General features: G+C 46.9%; 1 protein-coding gene across 2 annotated transcripts in view; it reads left to right on the top strand.

The window, feature by feature from the left end:
• Positions 1-20,959, top strand: part of SLC49A4 (solute carrier family 49 member 4) — a 46,502-nt gene that overhangs the window by 2,158 nt on the left and 23,385 nt on the right. For both annotated transcript variants that reach the window (XM_073545283.1, XM_073545284.1), the window contains exons 2-3: positions 18,508-18,601; positions 19,804-20,069. In XM_073545283.1, the coding sequence (XP_073401384.1) occupies positions 18,508-18,601; positions 19,804-20,069 (360 nt within the window). The remainder of the gene's footprint in view (positions 1-18,507; positions 18,602-19,803; positions 20,070-20,959) is intronic.

Below are 20,959 nucleotides of genomic sequence, written 5' to 3'. Positions count from 1 at the left end.
CTGACAATACACTCACCCTAATATTGGGCGACACCATACCACCTGACAATACACTCACCCTAATATTGGGCGACACCATACCACCAGATAATACATTCACCCTAATATGGGGCGACACCGTGCTACCCGACAATACGCTCACCCTAATATCGGGCGACACCGTGCTACCCGACAATACACTCACCCTAATATCGGGCGACACCGTGCTACCCGACAATACACTCACCCTAATATGGGGTGACACCGTGCTACCCGACAATACACTCACCCTAATATGTGGCGACACCGTGCCACCTGACAATACACTCACCCTAATATCGGGCGACACCATACCACCCGACAATACACTCACCCTAATATTGGGCGACACCGTGCCACCCGACAATACACTCATCCTAATATCGGGTGACACCGTGCCACCCGACAATACACTCACCCTAATATCGGGCGACACCGTGCTACCCGACAATACACTCGCCCTCATATGGGGCGACACCGAGCTACCCGACAATACACTCATCCTAATATGGGGTGACACCGTGCCACCCGACAATACACTCACCCTAATATAGGGCGACACCGTGCTACCCGACAATACACTCATCTTAATATGGGGCGACACAGGGCTACCTGACACCCGAAAATACACTCACCCTAATATTGGGCGACACCATACCACCTGACAATACACTCACCCTAATATTGGGCAACACCATACCACCAGATAATACACTCACCCTAATATCGGGCGACACCGTGCTACCCGACAATACATTCACCCTAATATGGGGCGACACTGTGCTACCCAACAATACACTCACCCTAATATGGGGCGACACCGTGCTACCCGACAATACACTCACCCTAATATGGGGCGACACCGTGCTACCCGACAATACACACCCTAATATCGGGCGACACCATACCACCCGACAATACACTCACCCTAATATTGGGCGACACCATACCACCCAACAATACACTCACCCTAATATGGGACGACACCGTGCTACCCGACAATACTCACCCTAATATGGGGCGACACCGTGCTAACCGACAATACACTCATCCTAATATCGGGCGACACCATACCACCCGACAATACACTCCCCCCTAATATCGGATGACACCGTGCTACCCAACACCGGACAATACACTCACCCTAATATCAGGAGACACTGTGCTACCAGACAATACGCTCACCCTAATATCCGGGTAACACGGTGCTACCCGACACCCGAAAACACACACAGTATTTTGTTACACCGTGCTAATCGGACACCTGAATATACACACACACTGACAGGTGTCAACGCTCTACCCAGAGACCTGAATGTTGGTCCACGCTGGTACCGGTAGTGCCCCTTCCATACACCCCAATGTTACCTGTCATTGGTCTGTATAGTGACCCCCATAATACTTATGTGCTGCATCAGACGTCTGCCTTTCTAGGCTTGACCAGATCAGCGGTGGTCGCGCTGCAGACCACTCATCCTCCGCTTTCCTTGTACATTATACTGGATTTTTACTTCCTTTCTGGAAGTTTGCTCGCATGACCCTGACACCATTCAGTTTATTACCACAACTTTGTGCTTCTCAGAGCCGTGTTCATGTCGCAGTCACATGCATGTACACGAAGGTAACATAGGTAGCAAGGCCGAAAAAAGCTATTTGTCCATGGAGTTCAGCCTATATTCCATCAGATTAAATCCCCAGATCTCCGTCCTTCTAAAGAACCTAATCCCTGTAAGCTACAATATTATTACGCTCCAGGAAGACATCCAGGCCTCTCCTGAACCCCTCGACTGAGTTCGCCATCACCACCTCCTCAGGCAGGGAATTCCAGATTCTCACTGCCCTAACAGTAAGGCTGTGTGCCCACATTTCAGAAATGCTGCGGAATTGTCCTATGCAGCTTCAATAGTAAAAGATAGAATGTTAAAAATAATTAAAAAAAAAAAAAAAAGGAATATACTCACCTCCTGGCGGCCCCCGACCTCCTCAGTAGCGATCCCGGCAAGTTCCCTTCCCGGGAGTGCTTTGCGCAAATGACCTCTGACGTAGCGGTCACGCGAGACCGCTACATCATCAGAGGTCATTCTTGCAATGCATCCCTGGAGACGCAAGTTGCTGGCAGCGCCGATGAGGGCCAGGAGGACTCCGGGGGCCGACAGAGTGTAAGTATATCCCTATTTTTTATTTTAATTCTATTTTTTACAGGAATATGGTACCCACGGCACAGAGGAGAGTCTCCTCTCCTCCTGACCCTGGGAACCATCCGCACATGAAGCGCTCACTTTACACATGGTGGGCATAGCCACATGCGTAAAGTGAGCGTTTCAATACAATCCTATGGAGGTGGAATCACCGCGATTCCGCAGAATTAATGGACATGCTGCGGATTTTACTGCTATATGATTCCGCAGCGGAAAAATCCACAGCATTGGCACAGCAACTGCGGAAACCCATAGGATTGCATGGGGATGCGTTTTTTAAGCGTTTCCGCTGCGGGAAAAAACCCACCATTCGCACATGTGCGTTTTCCATTCTATTACATTAGATGCTTTTCTTAAGCGTTTCCGCAGCAGAAACGCTTGTCTAAAAGCGCTGCGGAAACGCTTAAAAAAAACGCAACGTGGGCACACAGCCTAAACCTTCTACCAGATCGTTAACAAATGTTGAAGAGAAGAGGTCCCAACACCGACCCCTGCGGTCCCCACTGGTCACAGCGACCCAGTTAGAGAATATCCCATTTATAACCCCCCCCCCCCCCCCCTGCTTTCTGTCACTCAGCTAGTTACTTACCCATTTACACACATTTTCCCCCAGGCCCGGCATTCTCATTCTGTGCACCAACCTTTTGTGTGGCATGGTATCAAACACTTTGGAAAAATCAAGATATACCACGTTCAATGACTCGCCTTGGTCCAGTCTATAGCTTACCTCTTCATAAAAGCTGATTAGATTGGTGTGACAGGAGCGATTCCTCATAAGGCTAATTTCACATTTGCGCTTTATAGCGCAGCGACGGCCTGCGCACAGCCGCTGCTAAGCCCCGCCCCCTGCCGGCTCCCTGCCCGCCCCTTCCGGTCATCGCCGCCTTCTAGCGCACATGGGCGCTTGCGTTCTGCGCACCCTATCTTTAGCATAGGGTGCGCAGATCGTGCGCTGGCCGTGCGCAAGCAGGATTTTGCCGTGCGCTGCGCACTTTTGAAGGTGCGCCGAACGCAGCATGTTGCATTTCGGCGCGCACGGCGCACCTTCTAAAGTGCGCAGCGCACGGCAAAATCCTGCTAGCGCATGGCCAGCGCACGATCTGTGCACCCTATGCTATAGATAGGGTGCGCAGATCGCAAGCACCCATGTGCGCTAGAAGGCGGCAATGACCGGAAGGGGCGGGCAGGGAGCCAGCCGGCAGGGGGTGGGGCTTAGCGGCGGCCGTGCGCAGGCCGTCGCGCTATAAAGCGCAAATGTGAAACTAGCCTAACCCCGCTGATATGGCGTTACACAGTTATTCTCAGTGAGATAATTCAGAATAACATCCCTCAGAAACCCTTCACATATCTCACCAACCATAGAGGTTAGACTTACTGGCCTATAATTTCCAGGGTCACTTTTAGAGCCTTTTTGAATATTGGTACCACATTTGCTATGCGCCAGTCCTGTGGAACAGACCCCGTCGCTATAGAGTCCCTAAATATAAGCAATAATGGCTTGTCTGTTACATTACTTAGTTCTCTTAGTACTCGTGGGTGTATGCCATCCGGACCCGGAGAGTTATCTATTGTAATCTTATGTAGCCGGTTTCGCCCCTCTTCTTGGGTTAGATTGATGACCCTTAATATCGGGTTTTCTTTGTCTCTCGGCATTTCATTTTCCATCGTGAATACCGTGGAGAAGAAGGTGGGTAATATATTCGCTCTTTCTTCGTCATCTACAACCATTCTTTCCTCACAATTCTTTAAGGCCGGTTTCACATTAGCGCTTTTTAAGCGCACGCACGGCCGGGGGTAGCTCCGCCCCCGAGCCGGCTCTCTGCCCGGCGTGCCCGCCCCTTGCTTGTAGCGCCGCCTACTAGCGGACAGCGGCGCCTGTGATCGGCGCACCCTATCTTTAGCATAGGGTGCGCAGATCGTGCGCAGGCCGTGCGCTAGTTGCGCTTTGACCTGCGCTGCGCACTTTTGACGGTGCGCCGTGCGCGCCAAAATCAAACTTTTCGGATTTTGGCGCGCACGGCGCACCGTCAAAAGTGCGCAGCGCAGGTCAAAGCGCAACTAGCGCACGGCCTGCGCACGATCTGCGCACCCTATGCTAAAGATAGGGTGCGCCGATCGCAGGCGCCGCTGTCCGCTAGTAGGCGGCGCTACAAGCAAGGGGCGGGCACGCCGGGCAGAGAGCCGGCTCGGGGGCGGAGCTACCCCCGGCCGTGCGTGCGCTTAAAAAGCGCTAATGTGAAACCGGCCTTAGGCTCCTACACTGTCACTTATGATTCTCTTACTATTGATATAGGTGAAGAACAGCTTGGGATTAGTGTTACTCTCCTTCGTGCTTCTCTGCTTCCTTTTTGGCGGCTTTAATTAGTTTTTTAGATAAAGTATTTTTCTCTCTATAGTTCTTAGATCTTCAGCGGGGCCATCCTGCTTTAGTAGTGTAAATGCTTTCTTTTTACTGGTAATCGCCCTCTTACATCTTTGTTTAGCCACATTGGGTTTTTCCTATTTCTTGTCCTTTTATTCCCACAAGGCATAAATGGCCATCACGTGAGCTTTGGCTGCTCCCGTCTTTCTTCTGATGGCAGGTGTTGGGGAGATGAGGATTGGGCATGTTTGACTTCATTATTGCTGATCTGTTGTTCTCACTGCTGAGAGGGGGCAAGATCCTGTGAATTACATGATTGGGGGATGGGTGTCACACATTAACAGAGGTGGGGGTTGTCAATGGAAGAACTGCCACATTGCCCCCCCTCCCCCACAGCTGGACTCTTCACCAGCCATAGTGCTTAAGGAATAGCTTCTTTTTTTTCTTCCTCCAGAGCTGCTTTCACTAATCAGTAATTTGTTCTTAATGTATCGCCCTCCCCAACACGTCCGTAAATGTGTTCGGCTATCTCCTAGATGTCCAGTATGGAGAGAGGAGCGGCTGGCACAAATATCGGGGGTGTTTATGAACCATCCCCCCCTGTGTGTCTCTTTGCTGCCCCCCATGTACCGCAGAATTTAATTACCCTTCCGAGATAATGGGATTTTCCAGTTTTATGTAAAACTTCATTGGTGCGTATTGAAAATTTCTGCAGCTTTCTTCAAATTTATTGGGACTACTACAAGTTTTCAAGACCTCTGCTTGCTGCCAGCGAGTGGGAAAGTCAGAAATGTCACCGACTTCATAAAGTACAACGTCTGTTCCATCGGCCGCTGCCACAGGCTGGTGTTAACATCATTAGTGTTGTCATATACCGCAATAGGTAGCGTGTGATCAAATCACTGCAGGTCCAGCTGCCCGGTGGGGACTAAGCTAGGTGTGTGTGCATCTTGGTTAAAAGTACTGTTGTTGTGAACAATTGAACAAGCTGAAGATAATATGGCCTCTAAAAGGCCTAAAGTTACAGATGACACGTTTAATTTGTATTTTAGGCCCAAAAAATATGTATTGTCATTTTTTTACATATTAAAAGTTACAGAAAAGGAAAATGGGACATTGCAAAAAGTTTGGGCACCCTGCATGGATATTACATCATTTAAAACAAGTTCTGAACGCAGCAATAGATATATATCCAACTATATGAGGTGATATATTGGATCTCCTGTGAGGGAGTTGATAAACATCTGCTGAGTGGATGAATGGGGAACCATTAGGAAAAATTGTGAAGACCAAAGAAAGAAAGCCGAACATGTGAACAACAAGGAAAATTGGGACCAGAAGTATAAGGATAAAATACCTTTATTTAACAGAAATGGTAAAAGGTAGCACCACATATAAGAGGTGCTTGAACAATTGATAAGAAAAACATTACAGGATAAAAAGATTATAAAAGCCACACCACTAGGTAATGCTATGCAATATGTCTGTACAGTTAATGCACTCAATACTTGGTCGGGCTCCTTTTGCATCAATTACTGCATCAATGCGGCGTGGCATGGAGGCGATCAGCCTGCGGCACTGCTGAGTGGTTATGGAAGCCCAGGTTGCTTTGATAGCAGCCTTCAGCCTCGTCTGCATTGTGGGGTCTGGTGTCTCTCCTCTTCCTCTTGACAATACTCTATAGATTCTCTATGGGGTTAAGGTCAGGTGAGTTTGCTGCCAATCAAGCCCAGTGATACTGTTGTGTGTACACCAGGTATTGGCACTTTTGGCCGTGTGGACAGGGGCCAAGTACTGCTGGAGAATGACATTTCCATCTCCATAAAGCTTGTCGGCAGAGGGAAGCATGAAGAGCTCTAAAATGTCCTGGTAGACGGCTGCGCTGACTTTGGTCTTGATAAAACACAGTGGACCTACACCAGCAGATGACATGGCTCCCCAAACCATCACTGATGGTGGAGACTTCACACTAGACCTCCAGCAGCTTGGATTGTGGCCTCTCCACTCTTCCTCCTGACCCTGGGACCGCGATTTCCAAATGAAATGCAAAATTTACTTTCCGTGTGGAGTGTCAGTGACTGCCTTCTGGACATCTGTCAGGTCAGCAGTCTTCCCCATGATTGTGGAGCCTATGGAAACAGACTAAGGGACCTCTTCAAACGCTTCGGAAGCCGTTATAGGTGTTTATTGTTAATTATTATGACTTCTGGGTTTTCATTGGCTGTAAGCCATAATCATCAACATTAACAGAAATAAACACTTGAAATAGATCACTCTGTGTGTAATGACTCTATAGAATGAGTTTCACTTTTTGTATTTAAGAACTGAAATAAATTAACTTTTTGATGATATAATTTTGTGAGATGCACCTGTATATCATACAATGCAATTAGTGCATGGATATGTGCAACAGGTGCATCTCTGTTCTGGGAAAAAGTGCTATGCTCTACAACTTCATTTGTGAAAAGCAAGGACTGAGGCAACCAAACAACTGATGGATTAAGGGTACCTAAATATATATAGGGATTAAAGAATGTGCTCCTGAAATAGAGAAGGCTAGCAGTTAAATGTAAGTGTCAGTAGTATTGTGCCCAGAATATCAGAGGCAATAACATATGGCTCATGAACGCAGGCAGATGGAACATTAGTGCAGACAAGCCAGGGATGCAATGGCGTATGAATAAGATGGATGGAGTACCTGGGTGGATGCTGGTTACTGTGCGGAGTACACCCCGACGCGCGTATCGGACGGTGTCCTTCATCTGGGAACCTTGGAGACTTGTATGGAAAAGAACATCTCGCCAACCGTTAAGCATGGTGGTGGATCAATCACACTTTGGGGTTGTGTTGAGGCCAAAGTCACGGGGAACATTTCACAGGTAGAGGGAAAAATGGATTCAGTGAAATTTCCACAGATTCTTGATGCAAACATAAGACCATCTGTAAAAACTTGAAGGTGAAAAGAGGAAGAGGATGAGGAAGAGGATGGCTGCTACAAATGGATAATGATCCCAAACACACGTCACAATCCACAATAGACGACCTCAAAAGGTGCAAGATGAAGGTTTTACAATGGCCTCACAGTTCCCTGATCTGATCATCATTGAAAATTTGTGGCGAGACTGTAAAATAGCAGGGAAAGCGAGACGCCAGAGGCGTCTAACAGAACGGAAGGAATTCTCGAAGGAAGAATGGGGGAAAATCCCTCCAACAAGAATAGAAAGACTCTTCTCTGGCTATAAAATGGGTTTACAAGGTGTGATACTTTCAAAACTTTTGCATCTGACCATTTTCCTTTTTGCAAGTTTTTAAATGTAAAAATTACAATATGCATTTAAAAAAAAAAAAAATACAAAGGAAATGTAAATTGTTATGATTGAGTCACCGTAGGAGGCAAAAACAGAAATGCTAGCTAAGTCCAGAAAACCAGAGAAGTTGGCAGCTATCGGATTGCAGACCCCTGAACTTATCAACACAACTAGCAGTAGCCGTGGGGTGTTCCTACGATGCCCTAGACCCCTCGATCACAGCCGGAGAATTAAATAGGCCTAAAGAAAGAAAGGGGAAATCTAAACTGCCCCAGAGCAGACCCCAAAGCAATAGGCAGCCCCCAACATATAATGACGGTGAAGCAAGATGAAAACACTAACACAGACAGAAAGATAGACTGAGCAAAGACGGGGCCCAAGCTAACTACATAGGAAAGGACAGGAAGGCTGCTGTCTGCAATCCGTGAAAAACCCTATGAAAATAAGAGCCAACAGACTGACAGTGAAAAAGGCCCTGAAGACGCTAGGCTTCAAAAAGCTATGTCAGTACTCAGGAATATTCTGAAGACAGAGCAACAGGCAAAAGGAGATTCAGCTCACCCCAGCAGGGAAAGGCAGAATCCAGAAAAGCAAGGAAAACAAAAACAAAATACAAATGCAACAGGCAAAGCAAAAAACTTAGTTTTAGGGGAGCAGGAATCAGACTGGTGTCCTAGAAGTCCACAGAGAAATCACCCGCAGGGCAGAAGGGCGTAGGCAGCCTTATATCCAGTCCGTGACTCCACTCAGCCAGTCATCCTCATTAGACTCAGGTGCCTGATAGGCTCATTACCTTCCTTTACCAGAATAGGGAGTTCACAAGACCTCAGTGACGAAGGTGAAAATGAACTCAACAGTACCTCTCCCTTGAGGAGGGGTCACCGAACCCTCAACCACGCCAACAGGGCGATCAGGGTGAGCCCGATGAAAGGCACGCACCAATCTTTTGGCATGAATATCAGAGGCAGAGACCCAGGAATTATCCTCCTGACCATAACCCTTCCACTTAACCAAATACTGGAGTCTCCGTCTAGCCAAACGGGAATCCGGTATTTTCTCTACCTCATATTCCATGTTACCTTCAACCAATACAGGGTCTGGAGGTGCCACCCCAGGAACAACTGGTTCAACAAACCTCTTCAACAAGGACTTATGGAACACATTATGGATTTTAAATGTGACAGGAAGAGCCAAACGAAAAGAGACCGGATTAATAATCTCCAAAATCTTGTAAGGTCCAATAAATCTAGACTTAAACTTAGGAGAAGCCACCTTCATAGCAATATTTTTTGATGATAACCACACCATATCACCAATCTTAAACTGGGGACCAATGGTCCTATGTCGATTGGAAAACCGCTGGGCCTTTTCCTGGGAGAGAGAGAACTTATCCACCACTTGGTCCCAGATCTGGTGCATTCTCTCCACCACAGTGTCAACACCTGTGCAGGCAGAAGGCTCCACCTGCCCTGAAGAAAATCAAGGATGAAACCCAAAGTTACAAAAAAAGGTGACATCAAAGTGGCAGAACTAGCTCTATTATTTAAAGCAAATTCGGCCAAGGGCAAAAATGAAACCCAATCATCCTGATCAGCGGAAATAAAACATCTCAAATACGATTCCAAGGGCTGGTTTGTTCTCTCTGTCTGCCCATTGGTCTGGGGGTGAAAAGCAGAGGAGAAGGACAACTGAATTCCCAGCTTGGAACAGAAAGTCCTCCAAAATCTAGACACAAACTGGACTCCTCTGTCAGATACAATGTTCTCAGGAATCCCGTGTAAGCGAACCACCTGTTGCAAAAACAGGGGCACCAACTCAGAGGAAGATGGCAACTTAGGGAGTGGTACAAGATGAACCATCTTAGAGAACCTATCACAAATCACCCAAATAACAATCATTCTTTGAGAGACCGGCATATCAGAGATGAAATCCATTGAAATATGGGTCCATGGCCTCCTGGGGACCGGCAAAGGCATCAACAACCCACTAGAGCGAGAATAAGATTTAGACCGGGAGCAAGTCCCACAGGACTGCACAAAATTTCTGACATCATGAGACAAGGTGGGCCACCAAAAAGAGCGACTCGCCAGATCTCTAGTACCAAAAATACCTGGATGACCAGCCAATGCAGAGCAATGAACTTCAGACATCACTCTCTTCTTCCACTGGTCAGGAACATACAACTTTCCACTGGGACAACGCTCAGGTTTGTCCTCCTGGAACTCTTGCAGCGCAAGTCTCAAATCGGGCGAGATGGCAGAAAGAACTACCCCTTCGCCTAAGATGGTAGCAGGCTTGGTCACCACAGGACAATCGGTAAAGAAACTCCTAGAGAGGGCGTCTGCCTTGACATTCTTAGTTCCAGGAAGAAAAGAAACCACAAAATCAAAACGTGTAAAAAACAAGGCCCACCTAGCCTGTCTAGGGTTCAAGCGTTTAGCCGACTCTAGGTAAATCAAATTCTTGTGGTCAGTGAGAACCACAACTTGATGTTTAGCTCCCTCCAACCAATGTCTCCACTCCTCAAATGCCCATTTCATGGCCAACAGTTCCCGATTCCCCACATCATAGTTACGTTCAGATGGAGAGAACTTTCGGGAAAAGAAAGCACAGGGATTCATTTTAGATGTTACAGGATCCTTTTGGGACAAAACAGCTCCTGCACCAATCTCAGAAGCATCCACCTCTACCTGGAACGGGAGTGAGACATCAGGTTGCCGCAAAACCGGGGCGGAGGTAAATCTTCGCTTCAGCTCCTGAAAGGAAGCAACAGCCTCCGGAGACCAATTCAACACATCAGCACCCTTCTTAGTCAGATCAGTAAATGGCTTGGCAATACTAGAAAATTTTGCTATAAATTTCAGATAAAAATTAGCAAAACCCAAAAACTTCTGGAGGGCCTTCAAAGAAGTGGGCTGAACCCAATCATAAATGGCCTGTACCTTGGCCGGGTCCATTTCAATAGTTGACGGAGACAAAATAAATCCCAAAAATGAAATCCTCTGTACTCCAAAAAGGCATTTCGATCCTTTGACATACAGGGAATTCTCCCTCAAGATCCGGAACACAGTCCGAATATGTTCCACATGAGAATCCCAATCCTTGGAGAAGATCAAAATATCATCCAGATAGATAATCAAAAATTTATCGACAAAGTCTCGGAAAATATCGTTCATGAAGCACTGGAAGACAGAAGGGGCATTAGTGAGCCCAAAAGGCATCACCAGGTACTCAAAATGTCCCTCCGGAGTATTAAGCGCCGTCTTCCATTCGTCCCCATGCTTAATGCGGATAAGATTATACACCCCCCTGAGGTCAAGCTTGGTGAACCAGCAAGCACCTCTAACTCTAGAGAATAGATCCGAAATCAGGGGTAACGGATACTGATATTTAATAGTAATTTTATTGAGGGCACGATAATCAATACAAGGTCTTAATGATCCATCCTTTTTGGCCACAAGAAAAAACCCGGCACCTAAGGGTGAAGAGGATGGTCTAATATGACCCTTCTCCAACGCCTCCTTAATATAGGACCGCATAGCCTCGTGCTCGGGTATAGATAAATTGAAGAGCCGACCCTTGGGAAATTTACACCCTGGGCTTAGTTCAATTGCACAGTCATAACTCCTATGAGGAGGCAAGGACGCAGACTCATTCTCACTAAATACATCATAAAAGTCCGCCAAATAGTCAGGAACATCATGCGACTGAGGAGAGGTGGAAAAAACCAGAGCCTCACTAAAGGAACACCAACAACCCAAACTCACCACAGACATATATTTCCACTCTAAAACTGGATTATGAATTTGCAACCAGGGAAACCCCAGAACAACGGCATCATGCAGACCATGCAACACCAAAAATCTGCAATTTTCTTGATGGTCTGGGGCGACCCGCATGACCACCTGGGTCCAAAACTGAGGTTTATTTTTAGCCAAAGGAGTAGCATCAATCCCCCTCAAAGGGATAGGCGTCTGCAGAGGTGTCATCGGAAATCCACAACGTTTAGCAAAATCCAAGTCCATTAGGTTTAGCTCTGCTCCCGAATCCACAAAAGCCTTGGCGAAAAATGTGGACAGGGAGCAGATCAGAGTAACTGCCAGAAGAAACTTAGGTTGAACACCACCAACAGAAAACGTGTGTGCAAAACGTTTCTCTCGTTTAGGACAAACAGAAATAATATGCGAGGCATCTCCACAAAAAAAACACAGCTTATTACGCCTTCTGAACTCCTGACGTTGCGCCTTAGACAAAACTCTATCACATTGCATAGGTTCAGACGTCTGTTCAACCGGTGGCAACACCTCTCGTGCAATCCTGCGTTCACGTAAACGCCGATCAACCTGAATGGCTAATGACATAGAATCGTCCAGACCAGAGGGAACAGGAAATCCCACCATAGTATCTTTTACGGCTTCTGACAAACCCTTCCGAAAGAGAGCAGCCAAGGCATTATCATTCCAGGTAGTAAGGACCGCCCACTTTCGGAACTTTTGACAGTACAACTCTGCAGAATCTCGACCCTGGTTCAATGCCAGCAGGGTCTTTTCAGCCTGATCAATAGCATTAGGTTCGTCATACAACAACCCCAAAGCTTGAAAGAATGCGTTCACATTAGTCAGAATAGGATCATCTGGTTTCAAAGAAAACGCCTAATCCTGGGGATCGCCACGCAGCAAAGAGATGACAATTTTAACCTGCCACGCGGAGCTCCCTGACGAGTTAGGCTTCAAGGCAAAAAATAATGTACAATTATTTTTGAAACTCAAAAATTTAGATCGATCCCCAAAAAATACATCAGGTGTAGGGATCTTTGGTTCAACAGCATGCGAATGAGCAAGGTAGGCGGAAATTCCCCGCACTTCCGCAGCGAGCTGCTCCACACGATCAGACAATTGCTTTATCTCCATTGAGAGAGAAAAAAAAAATTCCCCCTACGGCCTCAGAGATATAGAGGAAAGAATATACACACACCTTTTTTTTTTTTTAAAGCACAATTCTTTTCTGCTATTGAGTACCCTAGGATCTGCAGTATGGCGGTGATTCTGTTATGATTGAGTCACCGTAGGAGGCAAAAACAGAAATGCTAGCTAAGTCCAGAAAACCAGAGAGGTTGGCAGCTATCGGATTGCAGACCCCTGAACTTATCAACACAACTAGCAGTAGCCGTGGGGGGTTCCTACGATGCCCTAGACCCCTCGATCACAGCCGGAGAATTAAATAGGCCTAAAGAAAGAAAGGGGAAATCTAAACTGCCCCAGAGCAGACCCCAAAGCAATAGGCAGCCCCCAACATATAATGACGGTGAAGCAAGATGAAAACACTAACACAGACAGAAAGAGAGACTGAGCAAAGACTGGGCCCAAGCTAACTACATGGGAAAGGACAGGAAGGCTGCTGTCTGCAATCCGTGAAAAACCCTATGAAAATAAGAGCCAACAGACTGATAGTGAAAAAGGCCCTGAAGACGCTAGGCTTCAAAAAAGCTATGTCAGTACTCAGGAATATTCTGAAGACAGAGCAACCGGCAAAAGGAGATTCAGCTCACCCCAGCAGGGAATGGCAGAATCCAGAAAAGCAAGGAAAACCAACACAAAACACAAAAGCTAACAGGCAAAGCAGAAAACTTCGCTTTAGAGGAGCAGGAATCAGACTGGTGTCCTAGAAGTCCACAGAGAAATCACCCGCAGAGCAGAAGGGCGTAGGCAGCCTTATATCCAGTCCGTGACTCCACTCAGCCAGTCATCCTCATTAGACTCAGGTGCCTGATAATCAGGCTCATTACCTTCCTTTACCAGAATAGGGAGTTCACAAGACCTCAGTGACGAAGGGGAAAATGAACTCACAACAGTAAATATTCCAGTTGCAAATCTTTATTCATTACATAGTGGAATGCCTTGAAAACAATGAGGCATAAGGGTGTGTGCACACGGTGTGGATTCTGCTGCGGATCTGCAGCAGAACTGCGAGTGATGTAAAGTACCATTAAAGGCAATGTAAATCAAAATCTGCAGTGCACATGGTGCGGATTTTTCGGCTCAGATTTGCTGCAGATTGAAAACTGCAGCATGTCACTTCTTTTGTGCGGAACTGCTGCAGTTTTACACCTGCTCCATTATAGAAATCCGCAGGTGTAAAACTGCAGGGGAAAACTGCGCAAAAACTGCAGTAAATCCGCTGGTAAAATGCAGGTCATTTTACCTGCGGATTTAGCAAAATCTGCGCAGAAAATTCCACAGCAGATTCCGCACCGTGTGCACATACCCTAAAAATGATCAATGTAAATCAAAATGTCCCATGGAGGACTGGATTTGGAATGATACTCAAATCAAAGTGGAAAATCAAAATACAATGACCGGGCATGCTCCTGATGAGACGGTGGATGGTCTCTTGAGGGATCTCCTCCCAGATCTGGATTAAAGCATCAGACAACTCCTGGAGAGTCTGTGGTGCAACGTCACGGTGGATGGAGCCAGACATGACGGCCTAGAAGTGCTTGCTTGGTTTCAGGTCTGGGGTACGGGCGGGCCAGTCCATAGCGTCAATGCCTTCATCAGGTAGGAACTGCTGACACACTCCAGCCACATGAGGCAAGGAACCCGGGGTCCACTACACCTGCGTATAGTCTCACAAGGGGTCTGAGGATCTCATTCCGGGACCTAATGGCAGTCGGGCTACCTCTGGCGAGCACATGGAGGGCTGTGCGCCCCTCCAAAGAAATTCCTCACCACACCATTACTGACTAACTGCCAAACCGGTCATACTGGAGGAACGTGCAGCTGCCTGCCACATCTCCACGGCATCTCCAGACTGTCATGTCTGTCACATGGGCTCATTGTGAACCTGCTCTCATCTGTGACGAGTACAGGGCGCCAATGTTGAATCTGCCAATCTTTTTGTTCTCTTGCAAATGCCAATCGTGATGCACGGTGTTGGGCTGTGAGCACAATACCCACTTGTGGACGTCAGGCCCTCAGACCACCCTCATGGAGACTTTTTCTGACAGTTTGAACCTATTTTCTGTTCCATTTGCTCAACAGCAAGGTAAATCGACTCACAATCTGTGTTCCTTCATAACTGGTCAGGTTGATTTCACAGAAGTGATTGACGTGGCGTTATATCGTGTTAAGTGTTTATTTTTTGAGCACTGTGTGTAATATACATTTTAAAACACTCCTGGTGTCTGTAAAACTCTAACTTATTAAAACTTGAAATTAACCGAATATTGCAAACTGTCAGAATTAATGTTTTCGGTCACAGCTCTTCTCCGAACAATGCATAGAAAGTGGTGAAAACCCTATAAGTGTTCCAGAATGGTAGCGGAACAAACATCAAATGGCCCCACAATGAACGAGCCTTCGCCCAGCGCCATCCGCAGAAAATAAGACCACGACAGGTCTCAGGAAATGGCGACACAAAACACTTCATTGTTGCAAAGTTCAAAAGGTTTTTTTTTTTTTTTTGTTTTATTTAGAACCACTAAATAATAACAGAAAACTTTACATGTTCACTTTAGCCCTAATTGGCCTGACGGGGAGAATCGTGTCACCAGCTCATGTTTACTGCAGAATGAACATTGAAACGAGACCTGAAAGCTATGTGTTCACCGTTTCCCCGCAGCCTGGATTTCTATTTCCCCAAGAACATTGTATGATAATGTGAACGGTGTTGTTCAAAACTGCAACTTGTCCTGTGGAGAACGTGTCCTCATACCGTATTTTTCCATTTGCATCGCTGTATCGTTCTTGGAAGAAGGGGAGGAAATGGCAAAAGTGCAAAAATGTGAATTGGCGCCAATGGGCAGGTGTTAAGTTGCAGCAACTTTCATTATGTCAGGATGAAATCAGGAATGATTTAATATCGAAAACTCCTAAAATTCTATTACTGGCTGTCATTTTAGTGTTTCTAGCTTAAAATGACCTTTTCCATCATTTTTACCGCGTGTTGCTTTTGTACCTCTTGAGGCAGCTCTTGTCAGAATCAATTTCCTTCCCCCTCTGGCAGCCCACATAAAAGCCCCTTCTTACTGCTATACACCGAACATGGAGGTGCTGCTACACCATGGATGTAAAAGGCATCGCTCTGCCCCGGATGCAGGGAAATGTTTGGATAATTGCTCATTTGTGGACGTACGTATATTTTTCGCCTCCCGTCATGTTCGCGGTGATTGCGCCGGTGGCTGGTGAGATAATTAGAGAGCTGTCTATCCTGCTGTGCAGGAACACTTTACACTTCTGACAAACATGTTACAGGAATGACATCCCGAGATCCGCGGCTGTGAGAGCTGTCACCCGCTAAGACGTTAATGTGACTTGTCAGCCCTCAAAACACCCCAGACACAAAAAACAAGTCAGCCAGGAACAGAGGAAAATCCCGGCACCGGATCCACTGTCGTCTGACAGCAGCCAGTCTGGCGCGGGCTGCAGGTCTCGTCAGGATCTGTCACAAAAATCACTTTCTCAATTGTTTGTTTTTCGAAACTTTGGATAACTATTTTTACAACTTTGTCTTACATCCATAGACAGGGCTGTAAATTCTCTGAGCTGCAGTCATGTACCGTCTGCTGTTGCTGCCAGGCTCCTTACTGTGACGTCACCAGTTTCTTCATAGACTTCTCATGACTCTTGCCTCACTGCTTGTTTACAAGGACACGTGCCAGGGAGATCCTGACGTCCGACACGTGTTGGCATGGACCTGGAGCTGTCAGCAGCCAGCTACCCATCACTAACCCCCACCCTCTGCTCCCCTTCCTTCCTGCTCCCTACTATTTGCAGTGGGTATTATAATGCAGTAAGCTGCGCAAAGTCATATTGAAATGAATGAAAGATGAAATATCCGGGTATTCCTGAAACTGCATGTGGTCGCGGGCCGGCTGTGGGTGCCGCGGGCCGGCTGTGGGTGCCGCGGGCCGGCTGTGGGTGCCGCGGGCCGGCTGTGGGTGCCGCGGGCCGGCTGTGGGTGCCGCGGGCCGGCTGCGGGTGCCGCGGGCCGGCCCTGAAGCTGGGACTTCACTAACCCTAAAGCTACATAAGAGAAGTAGGCTCATGCTGACAGTTGATCCACTTACATTTTACTGTGTTTTTGCACTTACCCGTTGTTTCTTATGGGTTAAAAAAACCCCACTGCAAATATGCAGGAAAAGCGCTGAAAGAAAGTGACATGCTGCTGATTTCCAAATCTAGAAGAAAAAAACAATGTGTGTGCGTGAGATTTCTGAAATCTCAGCCTTTGCTAGTACTCTAAAATGCAGCTTAAAATTTGCATAAAAGCGCAATGTGTGAACATAGCCTTAGTCCTTCTCCTTGGTGTGACTTGTGGCTCAGTGCTGTCTGTAGAGATGGTCTATGATGTGGTGACCTGGGCGCGTCCTGATAACCATTGCAATGCTGAAAGTTGTAGCCTTAATTGTTCTTGCAAGGAGTAAAACACAGAATCCCCAGCGTCACAGCCCCTGAGTGGAGTAGATCAATTCGGACTCTGCCCACACAAGGGCAGACGGTGTTCGGTAACCGGAGCCTGGAAGAAATCATATCAATTTCTCAATGTCTACATCACAGCTATGAACATACAGGCAAGACTGGTTTACACATTCAGTTACCTGTTTGCTCATAGTAGTAGATACAAATTGTCCAGGGGTGACCTATTCCCTTTTAAATAGGAAAGCTGGGTGACAAACACCCAATAAGCGCTCTAATGCTGGCTCCAGACGACGTTAACGCGACCCCCTGGTCATCAGGAAGGCTCAGAAACGGTGCGTCTGGTGGCCGGCCGATCACAGAGGTGCTCCACAACACCGGATGGGATGTGTGTCTAGGTATGGAGAACTACCTGTTGCTTTCACCATCGGTACCTGGCGGCCGCTCATCGCCACCGCCATTGATGGGATTTACGTTTCTCTTCATTCACTTGCTTTATTATCAGTTGAGAGATTACAGTGAGCTCTTCCGTGTATGAAGCTTCTTGGGATGCTTTCACATTGTGCTTTTCTCCATGTTTGTGGGTCCCGTCGATGTTTACATCTGAAACGTCCCGTAAAATGGGATTGGGACGTACGTCGTCAGGGTCGTGGACTATAATGGAGCCGGCAGAACAAATGTGTTCTCTGACGTGAATCGTTTTCAGGTGCATACCACTACTGAAGGAGGACACTCGGACGGATGATGGGACCCACAAACGTGCAGGAAAGCGCAGTGTGAGAGCATCCTTAATCTGCAGCATTTTTTCCGCACCGGCCTGAATCTTCTGCCCGCGCTGTACACGTTCTGCAGCGGGAGCATATGTCTACGGGTCCGAGTCTTGTATGATGAGCGTGGGATCTGTGCTCACAGCTTTCTGTACGGTCATATCCTAGGAAGATGCAGCCGTTCCCTTCATCCATCACCACCACCACCACATGGAGCTGACAACTCTTTGTACGGCCTCTGCGCAGAGAAATGTGCCGTCTGTGAGCGTGTGACCTAATGACAGCTCTCCCGAGCTGACCCGGCCATGATGAATCACCATCACCGACCTGTGCTGCCTCCTTACCCTGATTACTCCCGCTCTCCCATTACACACAAGGTATCTCTGTAATTACTGCTCTTCTATGTCCGGCTCATCCTCATCTCATTACTGTTCCCAGGTCTCCGTGTCACCGTCCTCCTCACGCTGCTCGTAATGGTGGTCGGTTCCGGCCTGCGATGTGTCCCAGTGTCAGACTTGGGAGTAAGGAGATGGTAAGTTACTATGTGACATGCCACAAAATGCACAAGAAGCCTCTTTACCGAGTGTGAGGGTGATCGCCGCTCCGGGAGAATATACAAAATCCACAGTGTAGTCACACATACACAGTGACTGCACCAGCAGAATAGTGAGCGCAGCTCTGAAGTATAATACAGGATGTAACTCAGGATCAGTAATGTATGTACACAGTGACTGCACCAGCAGAATAGTGAGTGCAGCTCTGGAGTATAATACAGGATGTAACTCAGGATCATTAATGTATGTACACAGTGACTGTACCAGCAGAATAGTGAGTGCAGCTCTGGGGTATAATACAGGAGGTAACTCAGGATCAGTAATGTATGTACACAGTGACTGCACCAGCAGAATAGTGAGTGCAGCTCTGGGGTATAATACAGGATGTAACTCAGGATCATTAATGTATGTACACAGTGACTGTACCAGCAGAATAGTGAGTGCAGCTCTGAAGTATAATACAGGATGTAACTCAGGATCAGTAATGTATGTACACAGTGACTGCACCAGCAGAATAGTGAGCGCAGCTCTGAAGTATAATACAGGATGTAACTCAGGATCATTAATGTATGTACACAGTGACTGTACCAGCAGAATAGTGAGTGCAGCTCTGGAGTATAATACAGGAGGTAACTCAGGATCAGTAATGTATGTACACAGTGACTGCACCAGCAGAATAGTGAGTGCAGCTCTGGGGTATAATACAGGATGTAACTCAGGATCAGTAATGTATGTACACAGTGACTGCACCAGCAGAATAGTGAGTGCAGCTCTGGAGTATAATACAGGAGGTAACTCAGGATCAGTAATGTATGTACAGAGTGACTGCACCAGCAGAATAGTGAGTGCAGCTCTGGGGTATAATACAGGATGTAACTCAGGATCAGTAATGTATGTACACAGTGACTGCACCAGCAGAATAGTGAGTGCAGCTCTGGAGCATAATAGAGGATGTGACTCCTGATCATTAATGTAATGTATGTACACAGTGACTGCACCAGCAGAATAGTGAGCGCAGCTCTGGGGTATAATACAAGATGTAACTCAGGATCAGTAATGTAATGTATGTACACAGTGACTGCACCAGCAGAATAGTGAGTGCAGCTCTGGAGTATGATGTAGGATATATCCATGAGGTTTGTGTGGTATATAATGTATGTATTTTGTGCTTTGTCTCCAGGTTTATACATGGTGGTCAGCTGCTGAACGGATTTGCTGGACCCACTGCTATGAACGCTGCTCCTTTTCTTTCCACAACGTGGTTCTCTCCAGATGAACGTGCTACAGCCACCGCCATTGCCTCCATGTTGAACTATTTAGGAGGAGCTTGTGCATTTTTAATTGGACCTTTAATTGTTCCTGCTCCTAACAGTACATCCAGCAGCTTCCTGACCGGAGAACATGAAGCCACGATCAAGGACCGGATTGAGGCAGTGTTGTACACAGGTAGATACAGATTAGACAATTGCTGCCGCAGTTTTGGGGTGGATTCCAGTATACAGCTCTGGCAAAAATTAAGAGCCCACTGCACAGTTGTATAAAAATCCGCTTCTCTCCATGTCTGACAGCCATTCCTCCATTCCAGTGTCAGGTGAATTCCAACCAGAGTTCACCTCATTCTACTTAATGTGCTTCTGATTAGGTGATCACCTGGACCAAATCTTATTTAATGAAAGAAAGTATAAAAACCCTGCTGTGGTGTTCACAATTCTCTTGCAATAGGACAAGCTGGATGGCAAAACAAGTGCTAGTAACATCCCAAAAGTAATAGGAATGAAAAAATAACTTTTAACCATGCCAAAGGAGATGAAAAGAAAAGTCTTGAGAGAGGAAAAGGGTTCAATTCTGGCTTTACTAGCAAAGGGATACAGTGAGGGTCATGTTGCCTCCATCCTTAAAATTTCTAAAACAGCAGTCCATTCCAACAAGGTCAAGCAGCAGACACTAAGGACAACAAAGCTACAGACCGGCAGAGGGTGAAAACGACTCTCTACTGACTGGGATGACATCATCTTATTCGAATGTCACTCAGCAACCGCAGGATGACATCAAGTGACCTACAAAAGGAATGTCAAATGGCAGCTGGGGTGAAGTGCACGGCTAGAACAGTTCATAACAGGCTCCTAGAGGCAGGGCTCAAGTCATGTAAAGCTAGAAAAAAGCCTCTCATCAATGAGAAGCAAAGGAGAGACAGACTGAAGTTTGCCAAAGACCATAAGGATTGGACCATAGAGGACTGGAGTAAGGTAATCTTCTCTGATGAGTCTAATTTTCAGCTTTGCCCAACACCTGGTCGTCTAATGGTTAGACTGAGAGCTGGAGAGGCGTACAAGCCA

Source organism: Dendrobates tinctorius, unplaced genomic scaffold, assembly GCF_039654945.1.
Source record: "Dendrobates tinctorius isolate UK_male_01 unplaced genomic scaffold, ASM3965494v1 ptg000143l, whole genome shotgun sequence".
Taxonomy (NCBI): domain Eukaryota; kingdom Metazoa; phylum Chordata; class Amphibia; order Anura; family Dendrobatidae; genus Dendrobates; species Dendrobates tinctorius.
Note: the sequence above shows the minus strand (reverse complement) of the source record. Positions and strands in the feature narration are given on the sequence as shown.